Source organism: Cyprinus carpio, chromosome B8, assembly GCF_018340385.1.
Source record: "Cyprinus carpio isolate SPL01 chromosome B8, ASM1834038v1, whole genome shotgun sequence".
Taxonomy (NCBI): Eukaryota; Metazoa; Chordata; class Actinopteri; order Cypriniformes; family Cyprinidae; genus Cyprinus; species Cyprinus carpio.
In genome coordinates, this window is record NC_056604.1 from 25,860,067 (window position 1) to 25,875,466 (window position 15,400).

At 37.5% G+C, this 15,400-nt stretch overlaps 1 protein-coding gene across 5 annotated transcripts; it reads right to left on the reverse strand.

Annotated features, from left to right (window-relative positions):
- Positions 1-4,464: 4,464 nt before the first annotated feature.
- LOC109063826 (protein RER1) lies at positions 4,465-12,567 on the reverse strand. Of its 5 annotated transcripts, none has more exons than XM_042730279.1 (8): positions 12,289-12,567; positions 9,416-9,501; positions 9,219-9,323; positions 8,965-9,064; positions 8,802-8,880; positions 6,027-6,162; positions 5,851-5,905; positions 4,465-4,910 (listed from the first exon to the last, which is right to left on the reverse strand). In XM_042730279.1, the coding sequence occupies exons 2-8, from the start codon at positions 9,494-9,496 to the stop codon at positions 4,900-4,902; spliced, it is 567 nt and encodes a 188-aa protein (XP_042586213.1). In that variant the 5' UTR covers positions 9,497-9,501; positions 12,289-12,567; the 3' UTR covers positions 4,465-4,899. The 5 variants fall into 5 exon arrangements, with proteins under 5 accessions (XP_042586213.1, XP_042586210.1, XP_042586208.1 ...); XM_042730276.1 differs by having other exon boundaries at positions 5,777-5,905; positions 12,289-12,566; XM_042730274.1 differs by lacking the exon at positions 4,465-4,910 and having other exon boundaries at positions 4,977-5,905; positions 12,289-12,566.
- Between the last annotated feature and the right edge of the window lie 2,833 nt (positions 12,568-15,400).

Consider the following 15,400-nt stretch of genomic DNA (forward strand, 5'->3'; position numbering starts at 1 on the left):
GATCAGATATCGATATCGCTGTATTTATGTGAAAAAAAATCATTAAATTAAACTGTTTTCTTTGTGAAAATTCCAAATATGTGAAAATTTATTCTCATAATATTTCGACTTTAATCTCGAAGTATTTCGACTTTATTCTCGTAATATTTCGACTTTATTCTCGTAGTAGGCCTATTACGACTTTATTCTCGAAATATTACGACTTTAATATTGTAATCTTAGATTTTTTTTTTCAACGTAGCACTAAAACGCCGTTGTACTCTGCTCGTGTGCTTTTCTTTTTCTTATTGTAGCAATTCTATTGATTCTCACTATAACTGAGTTAGATGAAGGGTAATCTGAATTTAATTAGTTGGAGTGTCAAGGGGCTAAACCACCAAGTGAAAAGGGGTAAAGTCTTCACCCACCTAAAGGGGTTCGAGGCTGGGATAGTTTTTAGATAGCAAGAAACCCACTTGCTTGACTCTGACCAATGGCGTTTAGGTACATTTTTCATTCTAATTTCGGGGGTAAGGCTAGGGCTAATATTCCTTTTAAGTCCTCAAACATTATATCGGACAAGAATGGACGTTTTATTATTGTTTCAGGCAAATTTTACAATAAGTCAGTCATCTTGGCCAACGTCTACGCGCCTAACTTTGATGATGTACAATTCTTTAAGAGATTTTTTTTTCTCAACTCCCTAATCTCAATTCTTATTCTCTTATTCTTGGTGGGGATTTTAATTGTTATTTAGACCCAGTATCAGACCGCTCTTCCCCTATCCCGGCCACTCCTAGCAGATCTGCTGCTCATATCAAATAATTTCTTGCTGATTAGCCTATAGCCTCTCTGATCCGTACAGGTTTTTATACCCCACAGGAAGAGAATATTCATTCTTTTCACATGTTCACCATACCTATACCTGATTAGATTACCTTTTTATTGATAATTCTTTAATGTCAGTTCTTAAGTCATGCAGTATTGTGTTCTCAGATCACGCTCCTCTGCTCCTTCAAGTGGCTTTCTCTGATGCTGAGTGTATAAGAAGACAGTGGAGACTGGATCCATTGTTTCTCTCAGATGAGAGTTTTCTTACCCACATCTCCAGCATATTAAAACTTTTTTGAGTATAAATAAAACATCGGATGTGTCCAATGCAACGATTTGGGAACATATGAAAGCCTATTTGAGGGGTGAAATTATATCATTTGTAGCACACAAAAATAAGTGTTTAAAACAGAAACAAACTGAAATTGCTATTTGGATTCTGAACATAGACAGACAATATGCTAATCCGCCTTCACCCGAACTTTATAAAGAACGTTTAAAACTCCAGACAGAATTCAACCTTCTTGCCTCTCGTCAAGTTGCTGAGGAACAGAAGTACTTTTTAAGAGCATGGTGACAAGATTGGTAAATTCCTGGCCAAACAATTGCGCGGATTTTGAGCGAAGCAACTTCTTCCTGGAATACGGACTGACAGTGGCTGTACAACATCGGATCATAAACTAATTAACGATAAGTTCCAAAAATGTTATTTAAATTTGTATAGCTCTGAATTTGGAAACCTCATTCAGTAACCTAACCATGCCTTCCCTTTCTCAAGACCTGAGCCATAGCCTTGAGGCACCTATTACTCAGAAGGAAATTATTGCAGCAATAACATCTATGCAATCAGGTAAATCTCCTGGCCCAGACGGACTTCCTTCTTACTTTTTAAAGAAATTCTCTGTTGAATTATCACGTTTTTTATGTTCAGTATTCTCAGACTCATTTGACTCTTGGTTCTACCAGGCCTGTATTTCCTTGTTGTTAAAAAAGGATAAGGATCCTCTAGATTGTGCATCATATAGACCAATTTCACAATTAAATACACTATTAAATGTGACATTGCTGCACCCTACAGGAAAATATCTACAATAACACAAAACTAAGTCTGGAAGTGCACTAAAAAATGGTGTGTAAAGAGTTTTAACTCAGAAATCGATTGTAAATTTCTCTTACAATTACATTTTGTGTAAGAAACAAGAATTTACCAAATTAATTAAACATGACATTTTGAAGAAGGGAAATTGTTCTTGTACTTAAAGTACTCTTACTAAGAAAAAACCTTTTTTGACAACTTTAACAAGTGAGGACATGTTTTTTTTTTTGTTTGTTTTTGTTTTTTAGCTGACTGTTAGCTGACTGTTACATCCACTTATTTATTCCTATATTTTTATATACTTCTATTTGTTAACTCCTTCGCTGTCATACCAAACACATCAAACATTTGACAGGCAAAAGTTTTTAGCTTTAATAATGGTTATTACTTGCCACTGTGCGCTTGTATGATGGACTCTTTCTAAATGTATCATTGCATGACAACTACGGCCGAAACATCTTATCCCACCCTCCCTTACTGTTCAGAATAAAGATAACACTAGTTCTGAGAAAAGCTCAGGCATCATATGTTTGATGCAGCTGGTTTGATGTTTTGCTATCTAATGCAATGACATTCTTGCATTTTTAAGTGGAAGTGCCTTTTTGGAGCTTCTGTACTACAGGTGCTGGTCATATGATTAGAATATCATCAAAAAGTTGATTTCACTAATTCCTTTCAAAAAGTGAAACTTGTATATTATATTCATTCATTACACACAGACTGATGTATTTCAAATGTTTATTTCTTTTAATTTTGATGTTTATAACTGACAACTAAGGAAAATCCCAAATTCAGTATCTCAGAAAAGTAGAATATTGTGAAAAGGTTCAATATTGAAGACACCTGGTGCCACACTCTAATCAGCAAATTAACTCAAAACACCTGCAAAGGCCTTTAAATGGTCTCTCAGCCTAGTTCTGTAGGCTACACAATCATGGGGAAGACTGCTGACTTGACAGTTGTTCAAAAGACGACCATTGACACCTTGCACAAGGAGGGCAAGACACAAAAGTTCATTGCAAAAGAGGCTGGCTGTTCACAGAGCTCTGTGTCCAAGCACATTAATAGAGAGGCGAAGGGAAGGAAAAGATGTGGTAGAAAAAAGTGTACAAGTAATAGGGATAACTGCACCCTGGAGAGGATTGTGAAACAAAACCCATTCAAAAATGTGGGGGAGATTCACAAAGAGTGGACTGCAGCTGGAGTCAGTGCTTCAAGAACCACTACGCACCGACGTATGCAAGACATGGGTTTCAGCTGTCGCATTCCTTGTGTCAAGCCACTCTTGAACAACAGACAGCGTCAGAAGCTCGCTTCAAAAAGGCTGGACTGCTGCTGAGTGGTCCAAAGTTATGTGCTCTGATGAAAGTAAATTTTGCATTTCCTTTGGAAATCAGGGTCCCAGAGTCTGGAGGAAGAGAGGAGAGACACACAATCCACGTTGCTTGAGGTCCAGTGTAAAGTTTCCACAGTCAGTGATGGTTTTGGGGTGCCATGTCATCTGCTGGTGTTGGTCCACTGTGTTTTCTGAGGTCCAAGGTCAACGCAGCCGTATACCAGGAAGTTTAAGAGCACTTCATGCTTCCTGCTGCTGACCAACTTCATGGAGATGCAGATTTCATTTTTCCAACAGGACTTGGCACCTGCACACAGTGCCAAAGCTACCAGTACCTGGTTTAAGGACCATGGTATCCCTGTTCTTAATTGGCCAGAAAACTCGCCTGACCTTAACCCCATAGAAAATCTATGGGATATTGTGAAGAGGAAGATGCGATATGCCAGACCCAAGAATGCAGAAGAGCTGAAGGCCACTATCAGAGCAACCTGGGCTCTCATAACACCGGAGCAGTGCCACAGACTGATCGACTCCATGCCACGCTGCAGTAATTCAGGCATAAGGAGCCCCAACTAAGTATTGAGTGCTGTACTTGCTCATACTTTTCATTTTTATACTTTTCAGTTGGCCAAGATTTCTAAAAATCCTTTCTTTGTATTGGTCTTAAGTAATATTCTAATTTTCTGAGATACTGAATTTAGGATTTTCCTTAGTTGTCAGTTATAATCATCAAAATTAAAAGAAATAAACATTTGAAATATATCAGTCTGTGTGTAATGAATGAATATAATATACAAGTTTCACTTTTTGAAAGGAATTAGTGAAATAAATCAACTTTTTCATGATATTCTAATTAAATGACCTGCACCTGTATATTTGCAAATGTAAAATATTGTAAGATGCTGTTTATCTCAGCACTACAAAAGCTTATAGTTCTTCTTTGTGCATTACAAATTAATATTTGTATGCACCATTACATTTTACCTTATCTTCATTTCTGATTAACCCAAACATAGTATTCTGTAGAGTCATGGTTACATTTTATTTTTGAAGGTCTCCTTGGTACAGTATAATTATACAATTAATTCTGAGTAATATTATGTATTTATTATAGGGTTAGGGGTTATATAATTATGCATTATTTACTATTTAACAAGGACATTGATTAAAAAAAAACAATCGATACAACTCAATTCATTCATTAATTAAATGTAAAGAGCAGTGAAGGGACACAGCCTTTTAATAGCATTTGGAGTGAAAAATTTACACTTAGTTATTAAAATCATCTTGTTTTCTCTTAACCAGCAGCACAAGAAAACCTAAAACATGCAATGTCTTTAATCAGGAATTAACAAATCTACTATTTTGTTTTGATGAAGATTAATTTAATACAGTAAAAATGCAATTGTCCAAAAAAAAAAAAAAAAATCAAACATGCCAACCATTAAAAAAAATATATACATTTTAATCTCCCCCTCCAAAACAAGCACTTTGATAGAAAAATGTATCTCTTCTCCAATGATTATTGAAGTTCTTTCCATTTGCCTTAAAAAAAAAAAAAAATCTATACTAGTAGTTATGGCCCAGCACAAAAAAAAAAAAAAAAAAAAAACCTTCCACCCTCTCCATCCATTTGTAATTGTTAAAGCACTCAACTTTATGTTTCCTCTGTAAAAGAAAAAAAAGAGAAAGTTTTTACTGGGAATGCTTACACGATAAAAACATACAGCAATATTTTTGTATCATACTATTTTAATGGAATGCACGCTTGCTTTAAAAAACCTGATGTACAAGGTGAGGGCGTTTTAAACTACTGAAAAATAACTTACAAACAGCACGAATGGATGTGATCAAGGTGTCAAATACAATGCTACAGCACATTAAGAGAGTTACAAATGTTCATAAAAGGCAAATATTAACATGTGGCAAGTCCCTATGATCAGTAACATCTCTTCCCACTATTTTATATTATATTTCCACGTTCATAAATAATCATGTAGTAGTCCACTTCTCACCTTCCCTTAATTCCAAACCAATAACATATTTCCACTAGTGAAACACAAAATGAAATTATATTAATACTGCTATTTTCCATAACATTAAAGCTATGGAAAAGAGCAGCACATACATTCTGCTAAATATCATACTCTTTTGTTTTCCACTGAAAAAAGCCATATTGATTGAAAATGACACGAAGGTGGGTAAATGATTGAAAAATTAGCATTTCCAAGTGAACTACTATTTTAAAATCTATACTAGAGAAGATGGTCTATCAAATCCTCTTGGTTTAAAGAAGAATGGGGACCACTGAAAAAATAATGAGTCAAATCTCATACTTGGTTGTCCAAATATATTCAAATTTGCCAGTGTAAAAGCTCTCAACAGCATTTCTCAAAGACCCAAACCCCAAACGCTTAAAGGCAGCATTGCAGTATCATGTTGCTCAAAAGTTTCAACAAGCTTGGCTTTTCCTTACTCAGAAAAAGAAAGAAAGCAAAAGAAAAAAAGAAAACCTCAACCCCCCCCTTACGCACCATTCTTCATTAATAACTTTAATTTCAGGAAGGGGGATTTTAACTAGCAAAGGTTTTCGCTGTGTCTTCCTTGCCTCTGTAAGTCCTCTTCCCATGTGTGAAGGGCAGGTATCTATACTTGATCATGTGCTGCAGAGGAAACACAAACAGTGACAAAGAACTTCAGTTTCAGTGCAAATTAACCTCTATTTTAGGTAACTCAGCTTTGTGAACTAAAATAGCTGGTGAAGAAAAGCGTGCACTTGCGAACCTTGATCTGCCGTTTCATGGTGATGCAGAAGAGCATGATGAAATACATGACGAGGATGGGCCAGAACACCGGCACATTGAAGGCTTCGAAGAACGTGCAAATCATAGCGATGATGATGCCTTTCGTCGCTGAATGCCTGCAACATCAACCAAACGCACGCAGAAATCAACGCACTCGGAAGGAATATACAACATACATCAAAGAAACCGAGAAAATAACTACAGAAATCCAGGAGTCTTTGAAAACAAAATCTAATGAAGCTATTTACAAAGGATTATCATTATTTGGCATTATCATTGAATTTGCTGATAGGTCCTCCTTTTATTTTGACTGAACTGAGGCTAGGGCTGCATTATAATGAGTAAACCCATTCATTATCAGTTATTGCACTTTCACAAATCAACAGAACATCTACTTGAAAGTTTTGCAATCACAATCATGAAAGCAAAGGGGCGTGTTACCAATGCAAAACAATGCAAATGAAACATTTTCAGGACAAATAACTTGATTTTGAAAGTTATTTCAGTAACAGTTGTGTCAAATATATATTACATTTACTGTGGCAATATTGTACATGTGTTAATATCTTTTAATAAAATTTTAGATCACCGATCAGCTGTATATCGCCACACTGCTCTTTAAATAACTCATATCGGTCAACCACTAGGGATAACATAATGAAATATGTTTTATTTTTTCCTAAATAATGTGATTTTTTTTTTTTTTTTTTTTTTATATTTTTTTTTTTTATGGCCGAGTTAAATTTTTATAATAAGAAAGATGTCTAATCAATTGAATTAAAACAACTTTAACAATTTAATAACTTCATAATTGAATTGCATAATTACAATTTTAACAATAATAGTGCCTGGTCTTATTTTTCATAAATTCTGTGTATTATGATGAATTATGATGTGTTTTATGAATACATATTATTACACAACAATTAATCTTTAAAAAAATGCTGCTTGAATGAAAAACCCTGATATTGTGTGATTTAAAAAAAACGTTTTAATGAACTGTATTTTTATTATTGTTACTTTGAAGAGTACATTCTACTGTACAATAGTAATAGATTTCAGTCACAGTTTATTGTAAAACTCTGCCACTCATTCACACAAAGACATCAGCCCTACTTTTAATGTATTCATGCAAATTTAGCCAAATTCTGATACAATCTGCACTGTACAGTAAATTCCATTTTTATGACTGTATTCTGTGGTTCTGTCCATGTTTTTCACAGAGTAAAAAAAAAAAAAAATCACAGCATTTATCATTTCTGCTTGTCACTGGATCAAACTGAACGAATTTCTTTCTTCTGTAAAAAACCAAGATGTTTTGAATAATGTTGGTGATGAAACGGTTGCTGGTAGCCATTAAAAAAAAACAAGGAAGTCAATGGCTACCAGCAACTGTTTGTGGTTTGGAGCAACTCGAGGGTGAGTAAATTATGACAGAACTTTCATTTTTGGGTGGACTATTCATAGGGCCCTATGATTTCCGTGATGCGGAAAACGCGGAATCCAGTCATAAAAATGCAATTTACAGTTTAATGCAGAATGTCACGGAATTTGTCTAATTTTGAATGAATTAATCAAAAGTAGGTCATTACTCTTAAATCAAATCACGATATGGACTAGTACCTGTAAATATTAAGCCACAAAAGTCGATTTAAATATGAATCCTGCATGTTCTGCGTGTCTCTGTTAATGAATGGCGCAGACGTGCGGTTTCATTTGCTACACAAACACACATTGAAGCGTGCGTGACGCTCTCGGTGTTCTCAGAGTCTGCTGTCTCACTGAATAAGGACGTAAACACATGAACAACATCTCCAGAACTGCTCTGAGAGTCACTTTATGAGCATTTGACCATTTGATTTGCGTAAAACTAGCGTCATATCACATACACAGAACTATAAAGGTATTCACGGCAACCCATCAAAATAAAAGTCCTGTTTGATTTGAAGACATTTTACCTATTACTATTTTTCAGTAGAATGTACATAACCTACTACTACTAAAATGAAACAAACATTATTTTTTAAGGAATAATTACACATTTCTTCCATGTTTTAGGGTGTACTCACACTAGGTGTTTTGAACTGTGCCCTGAGCGTGTTTGACCCCCAAAGCCCGGTTCGTTTGACTCTGTGCCCCGCTCGGGCGTGGTTCGTTTTGCCGGCCCTGGCCCGGTTGGAAGAGGTGGGCCAGGGCACGGTTCAGGGTAACCATGCCTAGTGTGAGTACACCCTTAATTTTGATAGTAAATCCCCTTTGTTTGTCAAAAAATAAAGTTTGCTTAATTTTTCAATAATTAAAAGATAAATAAAATAAACATTTTAAGCCTTCATTTGATAACCAGAAAAATGTGAATACACACAGAATTTCTGAGGAAAAAAAACAAAAACAAAAAAACAATAGACTACTTTAAGAATAAAATTAATAAATTAAGTTGTTTTATGCATTCAAATAATTAGACATGCTAAACACAGAATTTGTTAACAATAAAAAAATATGGTGAGAAAAAAAAATAAAACATTTCATAGAGCCCTAAACATGTCATTTTTGTTAAACTTTTAATAAACTGATGTGAAAATGTATAAGTTTCATGATTTTAATTAATTAGACATGCTTTTTGATTAATACATTTTAATTTAACTATTAAAAAAGGAGTCAAGAAAAATTAAAATAGAAAAAACAGAATTTAGGAAAAAAATAAAACAGATTTCATAGGGCCCTATATTCATTAAAACTCCAGAATGTGACAACTTACCAGAATTTGAATTCTGGCAACCTCCTAATGAACGGCCGGAACTCTTCATTCTGTTTCGTGGGTAGTGCTGGACCCTCATCTAATGAAGAGACACTGATTAGGGGAAAAAAAACTATGCTATTATCAGTGAGGACAGTAAGACTTGTTTAAATCCCGGTCCTACCTGGATCATCAAGCAACGAGGGATCCACTTTAGGTGAGAGGAAAGCAATGAAGAGGTTTAGGTGGTAGATCCCAAGAGCATATGTGACTATGTACCACCCCTAATAAAAGACAGAAGTGTCATTCGATTCGCATTTTGTAATAAAAAATCCACAAGTTACATTCTAATGAGTCTACAACGGCATGATAACTGTACCCATAATGTCAAAGCAGATGCATTTTGTGAATGTTCCTAAACAGAAGCAGAAGTTGTACCTGTAGTATATATACTCGGATCATATATATGGCCGTTAGAATAAGAGTGACCGCCCATCGGACTGCTGAGAACGGTGTTGACTTGTCCAACCATGACTGATAAACCTGCATTTCAAAGAGAAAACGTAGCTCAGATTATCCAAAGCACTGACCTGCGATCTTAAAATCACTCAAACAGTCATTTCCAAGAGCCTGACCTGCCCGAGCCGCTTAAAGAAGTTTCCGATCGCTGATGGTTTCCCATGGATGGATTCACCGGAACTGTCTCCTTCTGGCATTCTGTCTGTGAATTCAGAGGTACGTACTGAGTGTACAGTGAAAATGGGAATATTTTTACAGTTAAATCACAATGCAAAACACTGCTACCCATCTACCCTGATATAACACAATATAAATCTGATACTTAAGCTCACAATCTGAACAAATCTCTATTCAAAACTGCATGCAAATCATTCTGCCATCCAGGAGTACAATTCCACAATCGCATCCCACCGTCGTCTACTTAAGCATGTTTTTCTGTATAATATAACTGTTCTTATAACGTCTAATGGTGTTGAACAACTACGCCACACTAATTTATGTTTCTAAAAGTGTTTTATTCTCAAACTGTGGAGAATTATAACTGATGCCTTAAACTTAAACCCTTAAAAAATGTGATGTGAAAACAAAACTCTGATTTATTGCATCATCTTTATTTCCTAAATGTTCCTTAAAAAAAAAAAAAAAAAAAAAAAAAAAAAAAAAGTGTAATTAAGGCAGTGTTTTAAAGCAACCCTAAAGGAAAATGTAAATGTAATCCTTTATTTATACATTTCTATAATCCTTCATACAATTCCTATGCACCCCTAAGGGGATCATATAGAACCCCACAATTATGAATATGATAATACTAATAGTTCAACAATTGTTCATTTATGATACACTTTGTTAGTAGCTTGTACCTGCGATTGCTGATCAGTTAGCACACTGTAAGAAAAATATCTAGAAATATGAAAAAGGTACTAGTAATTTTCCAGGACATTATCCATTTTAATACTGTAACCCGGAAACACAAAATACAATGCGTAATTTAAAATGAATGTGAATTTAAAAAGTAGACTTTTCTTAGAGTGCAGCATACTAACTACTAATACACTGCTTAAAACTAGAATTGTTCAGAATCTGTAGATTTATTAGTTTACTAGCTAATAAAAACTTAAGTTGTAATCATTCGAAAACTGTGTAAGTGTGCAATAATTCAATGCTGTGTTTAAAAACAGCCATTTCTACTTTAAGATTATATTATGAATTTAGATTGTTTTTTTTTTTTACAAACAAATCTAAATGATTTTTTTTTTTTTGCTGAGATTTGAAGTAGTGACAATTTTGTCGTGATTACACGTTCAATAATTCAATGTTGTGTTTAAAAATAGATATTTCTATTGTAAGATTATATAATGAATTTAGATTTTTTTTTTGCAAACAAATCTAAATGAACATTCTATTTTTTATTTTTTTTTGCTGAGATTTGAAGTAGTGACACAATTTTGTCGTGATTACGTAATGATGTAATCGTGCAATGACGCCACAATCTCATTTAGCAACTTTTGGTACCCAATTTTTTGTTATTTCAGATAGATATGAAAAATTATATTGAGTTATTACTTGGGTTGAAAAACAGTAAAGCAAAACGCATTAGGTCTCTTTGTGATGCTTTTATGTTGATCTCATACATATATTTATTTACTTATTTTTTGTTATTATTATTTTCTTTTCTTTTTTTTTTACCTGTATTATTATTTATATTATACTGTATATGTTCTATTTCTTTGTTGTAGTTGGAAATCAATTAAAAAAAAAAAATAGCAAACTTCTGGCAGCAAATCGACCTTCCTTTAGCAGCTTCCCCCGAAAACGAGTTGGCAACACTGCTCTGTACTGTCAGTGAATGGCACTTCACAGGTGGGGTTATATGACATTTTGGGTTTAAAATCCAAACACACTTGTTGACTAAATAATCCACCCTCTTGCGGACCTGTGACGTGTTGCACATTTCCGTCAGACACTTAGGAGTGCGTTTATTAACGAGATGGACTTCCTGATGATAAACCAGGGGAAGCCTCCGTGTGCTAAACTACACATGTAATCTGAGGCAAAGTCCAGCAAACAACCCCGTCAATGAACAAGAGGTTGTTCGAGTGTAATAATCATCCTAAATTAAGATTACCTTCGAAAAACGCCACATAAACTGAAAAAAGAACCGGCTTGGTGTCTCTGTAAAAGACTGAAGCCTCAAAGCAGCTCATCAGCCTCATCTTTCACTCACATTTGGTGAATACCAACATGTGTTATTTATATGTATATATAGATATAAAAAAGTGTTTATTTTATGGCAGAATCTGCGATTCCTGGTTCAGATACGTGTCTATTTCCTGACATTTACATCAAACAGGACAGTGAATGCAAATGAACAGTAGCTTTAGTTCCGGTACAGAGCTATTCTCATTAGTCAACAGGCGCAACAGACACTTACCTCAACGTTTATTTCATTAACTCACTAATAACGTAACTAGAAGGATAATAGTCAGACCTCATGAGCTAATTTGCTATTTCGCATCGGTGGTTAGCCGCGGCTGAGTGATTCCTTTAAGGCGCAAAGCATGCTGGTTAATGTAGTTTTTAAATCAGGTATTCTCCTTTGATCCAAATCACGAATGCCTACGTGTAGACTACACTTCCCATCCTACTACACAAAACTATTTGCCTCGAGCGGAAACACACGGGTTGTAGTTTTTGTATGGGAATGTGTAATCGAAATTAAACCTGGGAGACAGCGAGAAGAAACTACAGACACCAGCAGACACGCGGAAAAGTGGACAACTCACTTCCGGGGAAATCCGAACGCAGGCGTTTGAGGGGCAAACTTTGCTAGCACTACCTTTTATATCATCTTATAAAAAATATAATTGTACAATCGTTATGCCACTGGAGGGCGATCAAATTAGACGGGCGGTTAGCATACTCCAGGAGTCGTGGTAGCTGTGAGAGGTTCAGATTAGGTGTAAGATTAGAGGAATCGTGTTTCTCTTACCCGCTTGCGCCGCTGTGTCACTCTCTCGCGCTGCTGCTCTGTGAACACGTCAGTGCTTCTGTTAACCGCAGCAGATCAGACCACACCAGCCGCGCGCGGAATACATCGCTCCCTGCGCTGGACCTCCGCACTGAAACCCAGTCACTTCTGTGCACACAAATCTATAGATGTGCTGGAAATTCACTCAAGGTGTAGATGAGTTTGTTTCTTAATGGGAAAGGCGCATTATTGTGCCATTCCAAAGAGGCACAAAATCACTTTCACTGACTTTACATCAACTGTTGGAAAGCTCTGCCCAGCTCAAGTCGAACACTCTCTATTCTATTATTTCTGTTCTATCTACTTGCTTTCTTTTTATTTATTGTTTTTTTTTTAAACTTGACCCTTTAACACTATATATGGTATATATATATATATATATATATATATATATATATATATATACAATTATTAGGGCAATCATTCGATTCAAATTTTTAATCTAATTAATTACATGATGTATCGATTAATTAATCTAATTAATCGCAAAATCAATTTGACTGTGACACTACCCACAAACGATTATTTAACCCTTGTGTGGTGTTCAAAAAATATAGGCTACAACAGCCTAACATAAACTATGGGACATAAAAGAAGATAATTTGAGAAACATCTCAGTATATTTTGTTCATACAATGAAAGTCACTAGTAACCAGAACAGCTTTGTTACCAACAGTCTTCAAAATACCTCCCTTTATATGTTCCACAAAAGAAAGTTTTGATTAAATGATGACTTTTTGCTTGTTTTTGTTATCATTATTTATTTATATATATATTTTTTTTATTGATTTTTATTATTATTATTATTATTTTTTTTTTTATGAAATTATACTCAAGAAACTAAATCTGCCAGCAGGTGGCGGTAAATGTCCTCATTCGATTCATTCAAACTACTGATTAATTCAGGAGTTAAGTAAAGGGATCTCTTTATGAATGGGTCTTTGAATCATTGGTTCACACTATTTGTTCAAAAAGCAGATTCATTCAGAACCTAAACACCGCTGTGTTGCTCGGAGATGTACACCAATTCTGCTATGATTTTAAAGGTAATGTTCGCTGCAAAATTCAGCAAAAACATAATATTGTGTTTAAAATATAACACAATATCAACTTCTGAGCATTAACTCACCCTCTCATTTCTCCCACAGACAGCAGCGTGTAACTGACCAGCCCCACAGGAGCACAACACGGACCCACTGCACTGGGACGAAGGAAGAGAGCATTCACGGCACCAGAGCACCACCTGGACCTGTCTCTTTATCACCCCCACTTGTAAATAAATCCACCCTCCAGGGCATTTACTGAGCAATCTTTGTTGTGTGATTCTTTACCCCGTGACACTGGTGGAGAATGCGGGCAAGTCAGTGAAGAATTACCGACAAGCGTTCTCCTTCACCTCACCTTTTTTTCTTTGTGTCTCCGGTTTCCTGTCACAGGTGAGTGGTCCTCCCCCAACGTGGACGAAATCCTCCAGCGATTCACAGAGGTTAGCATCCGCCAGCAACAGATCATTGAGCACCTCGCCACCCATCAAGGAGAGACGGAGCAGGAGCTTGCGGTTCTTCGTACCGCTGACGCTCAACGCATTCTGCTGCAAGACCCCCGAGTACAAGTCGCTAAACTGCTACCCAAGCTGACCCCCCACGATGATGTGAAAACATTCTTTCAGATGTTTGAAACAACTGCAACCTCTGAAGTATGGAGTATGGAATACATGTGAATGGGTGTTGGTTCTGCTGCTGACGGGTGAAGCCCAGCGTGCATACTTCGCTCTTCCTGCTGCCACTGCCGATCAGTATAAGGAGGTCAAGAAGGAAATTCTAGCCCACCTGGGGTTATCCTCTATCTGTGCCACTCAGTACTTCCACGAATGGGAATATAAGCACCGTCTGCCGGATGGTGTCCAGGCCGCCGCACTCATGCGACTTGCGCAGCTCTGGCTGCTGGAGGGGGCTCCATCGGCTAGTCAGGTGGCGGAATGTGCTGTGATAGACTTCTCCGAGCCCTTCCCTGATCTCACCAACAGGCAGTTGGAATGAAGAACCCAACCACCACCTTGGAGCTGGTGGAGGCTATTGAGCTGGCGGATGCAGCCCAACATCGGGATGCTGGGGAGCGAGCGCCGCTGTTTCCACGGAGGGTGGTCCAGGAGCGATGCACGCTGGAGAGCACCCAGTGACCAGTGAGCAGGTCGGCGGCTCCCTCTCCGCGGGATGAGCCCATGCAGACGGAGGCCCCCGCGCTTCCTGCACGGACCTGGCTGGTAGGCTGCATTGTGTACCGCGACCTGCCGGATGGAGCTCCAGAAGTGGACGTGAGAGTTTATGGAAAGCCGTACTGGCCCATCCTGGACTCCGGCAGTGCGGTCACTCTGGTACCGTCTTATATTCTCGCCCCACGAGTGGAATATAAAACCTTCCTCCCCATAACCTGTGTCCATGGAGATACACGACAAGTTCCAGCTCACAGAGTGACTATTTTTGCCACTCCTGGTGCCTGGCCTTTGGAAGTTGGGGTGATGAAGGATCTTCTCGTCCCCGTGCTGATCAGGAGAGACTGGCCTGGTTTTGACCACCTGCTGGCAAAGGCTACGCAGCCTGTTAGCCCAAGAGGGGGCCACCAAAGAAGGAGGCCCACGAAAGGACCTCATCAGCGCCCCGTTCTCCTGGCCTCAGACAGCGGGAGAGAAGGTGAGTCCCCCTCCCAAAATCCTAACCTCTTCTATGATGTGTTCATTCAGAAAGGAACAACGCGAGGACGACAGGCTGAAGCATTGCTGGACACAGGTCCGGGTCATCAAAGGCAAGGAAGCTCAGCCTGGCCCCCACCCTCTCCTGCATTTCATCGTACAAAACGGCCTGCTCTATTGTGTCACGCATCGAAGTGGGGAGGAAAAATTATTGTTGATGCCATGCACAAAGACGGAGACTGTACTGGAGCTGGCCTACTCACATCCCTTGGCAGGGTATCTCGGGGCACAAACACCATCCAGCGGATCCGCGACCACTTTCACTGGCCGGGCTTGGAGGCCGAAGTAAAGCGGTTCTGCCAACCCTGCCCGACCTGCCAAGTG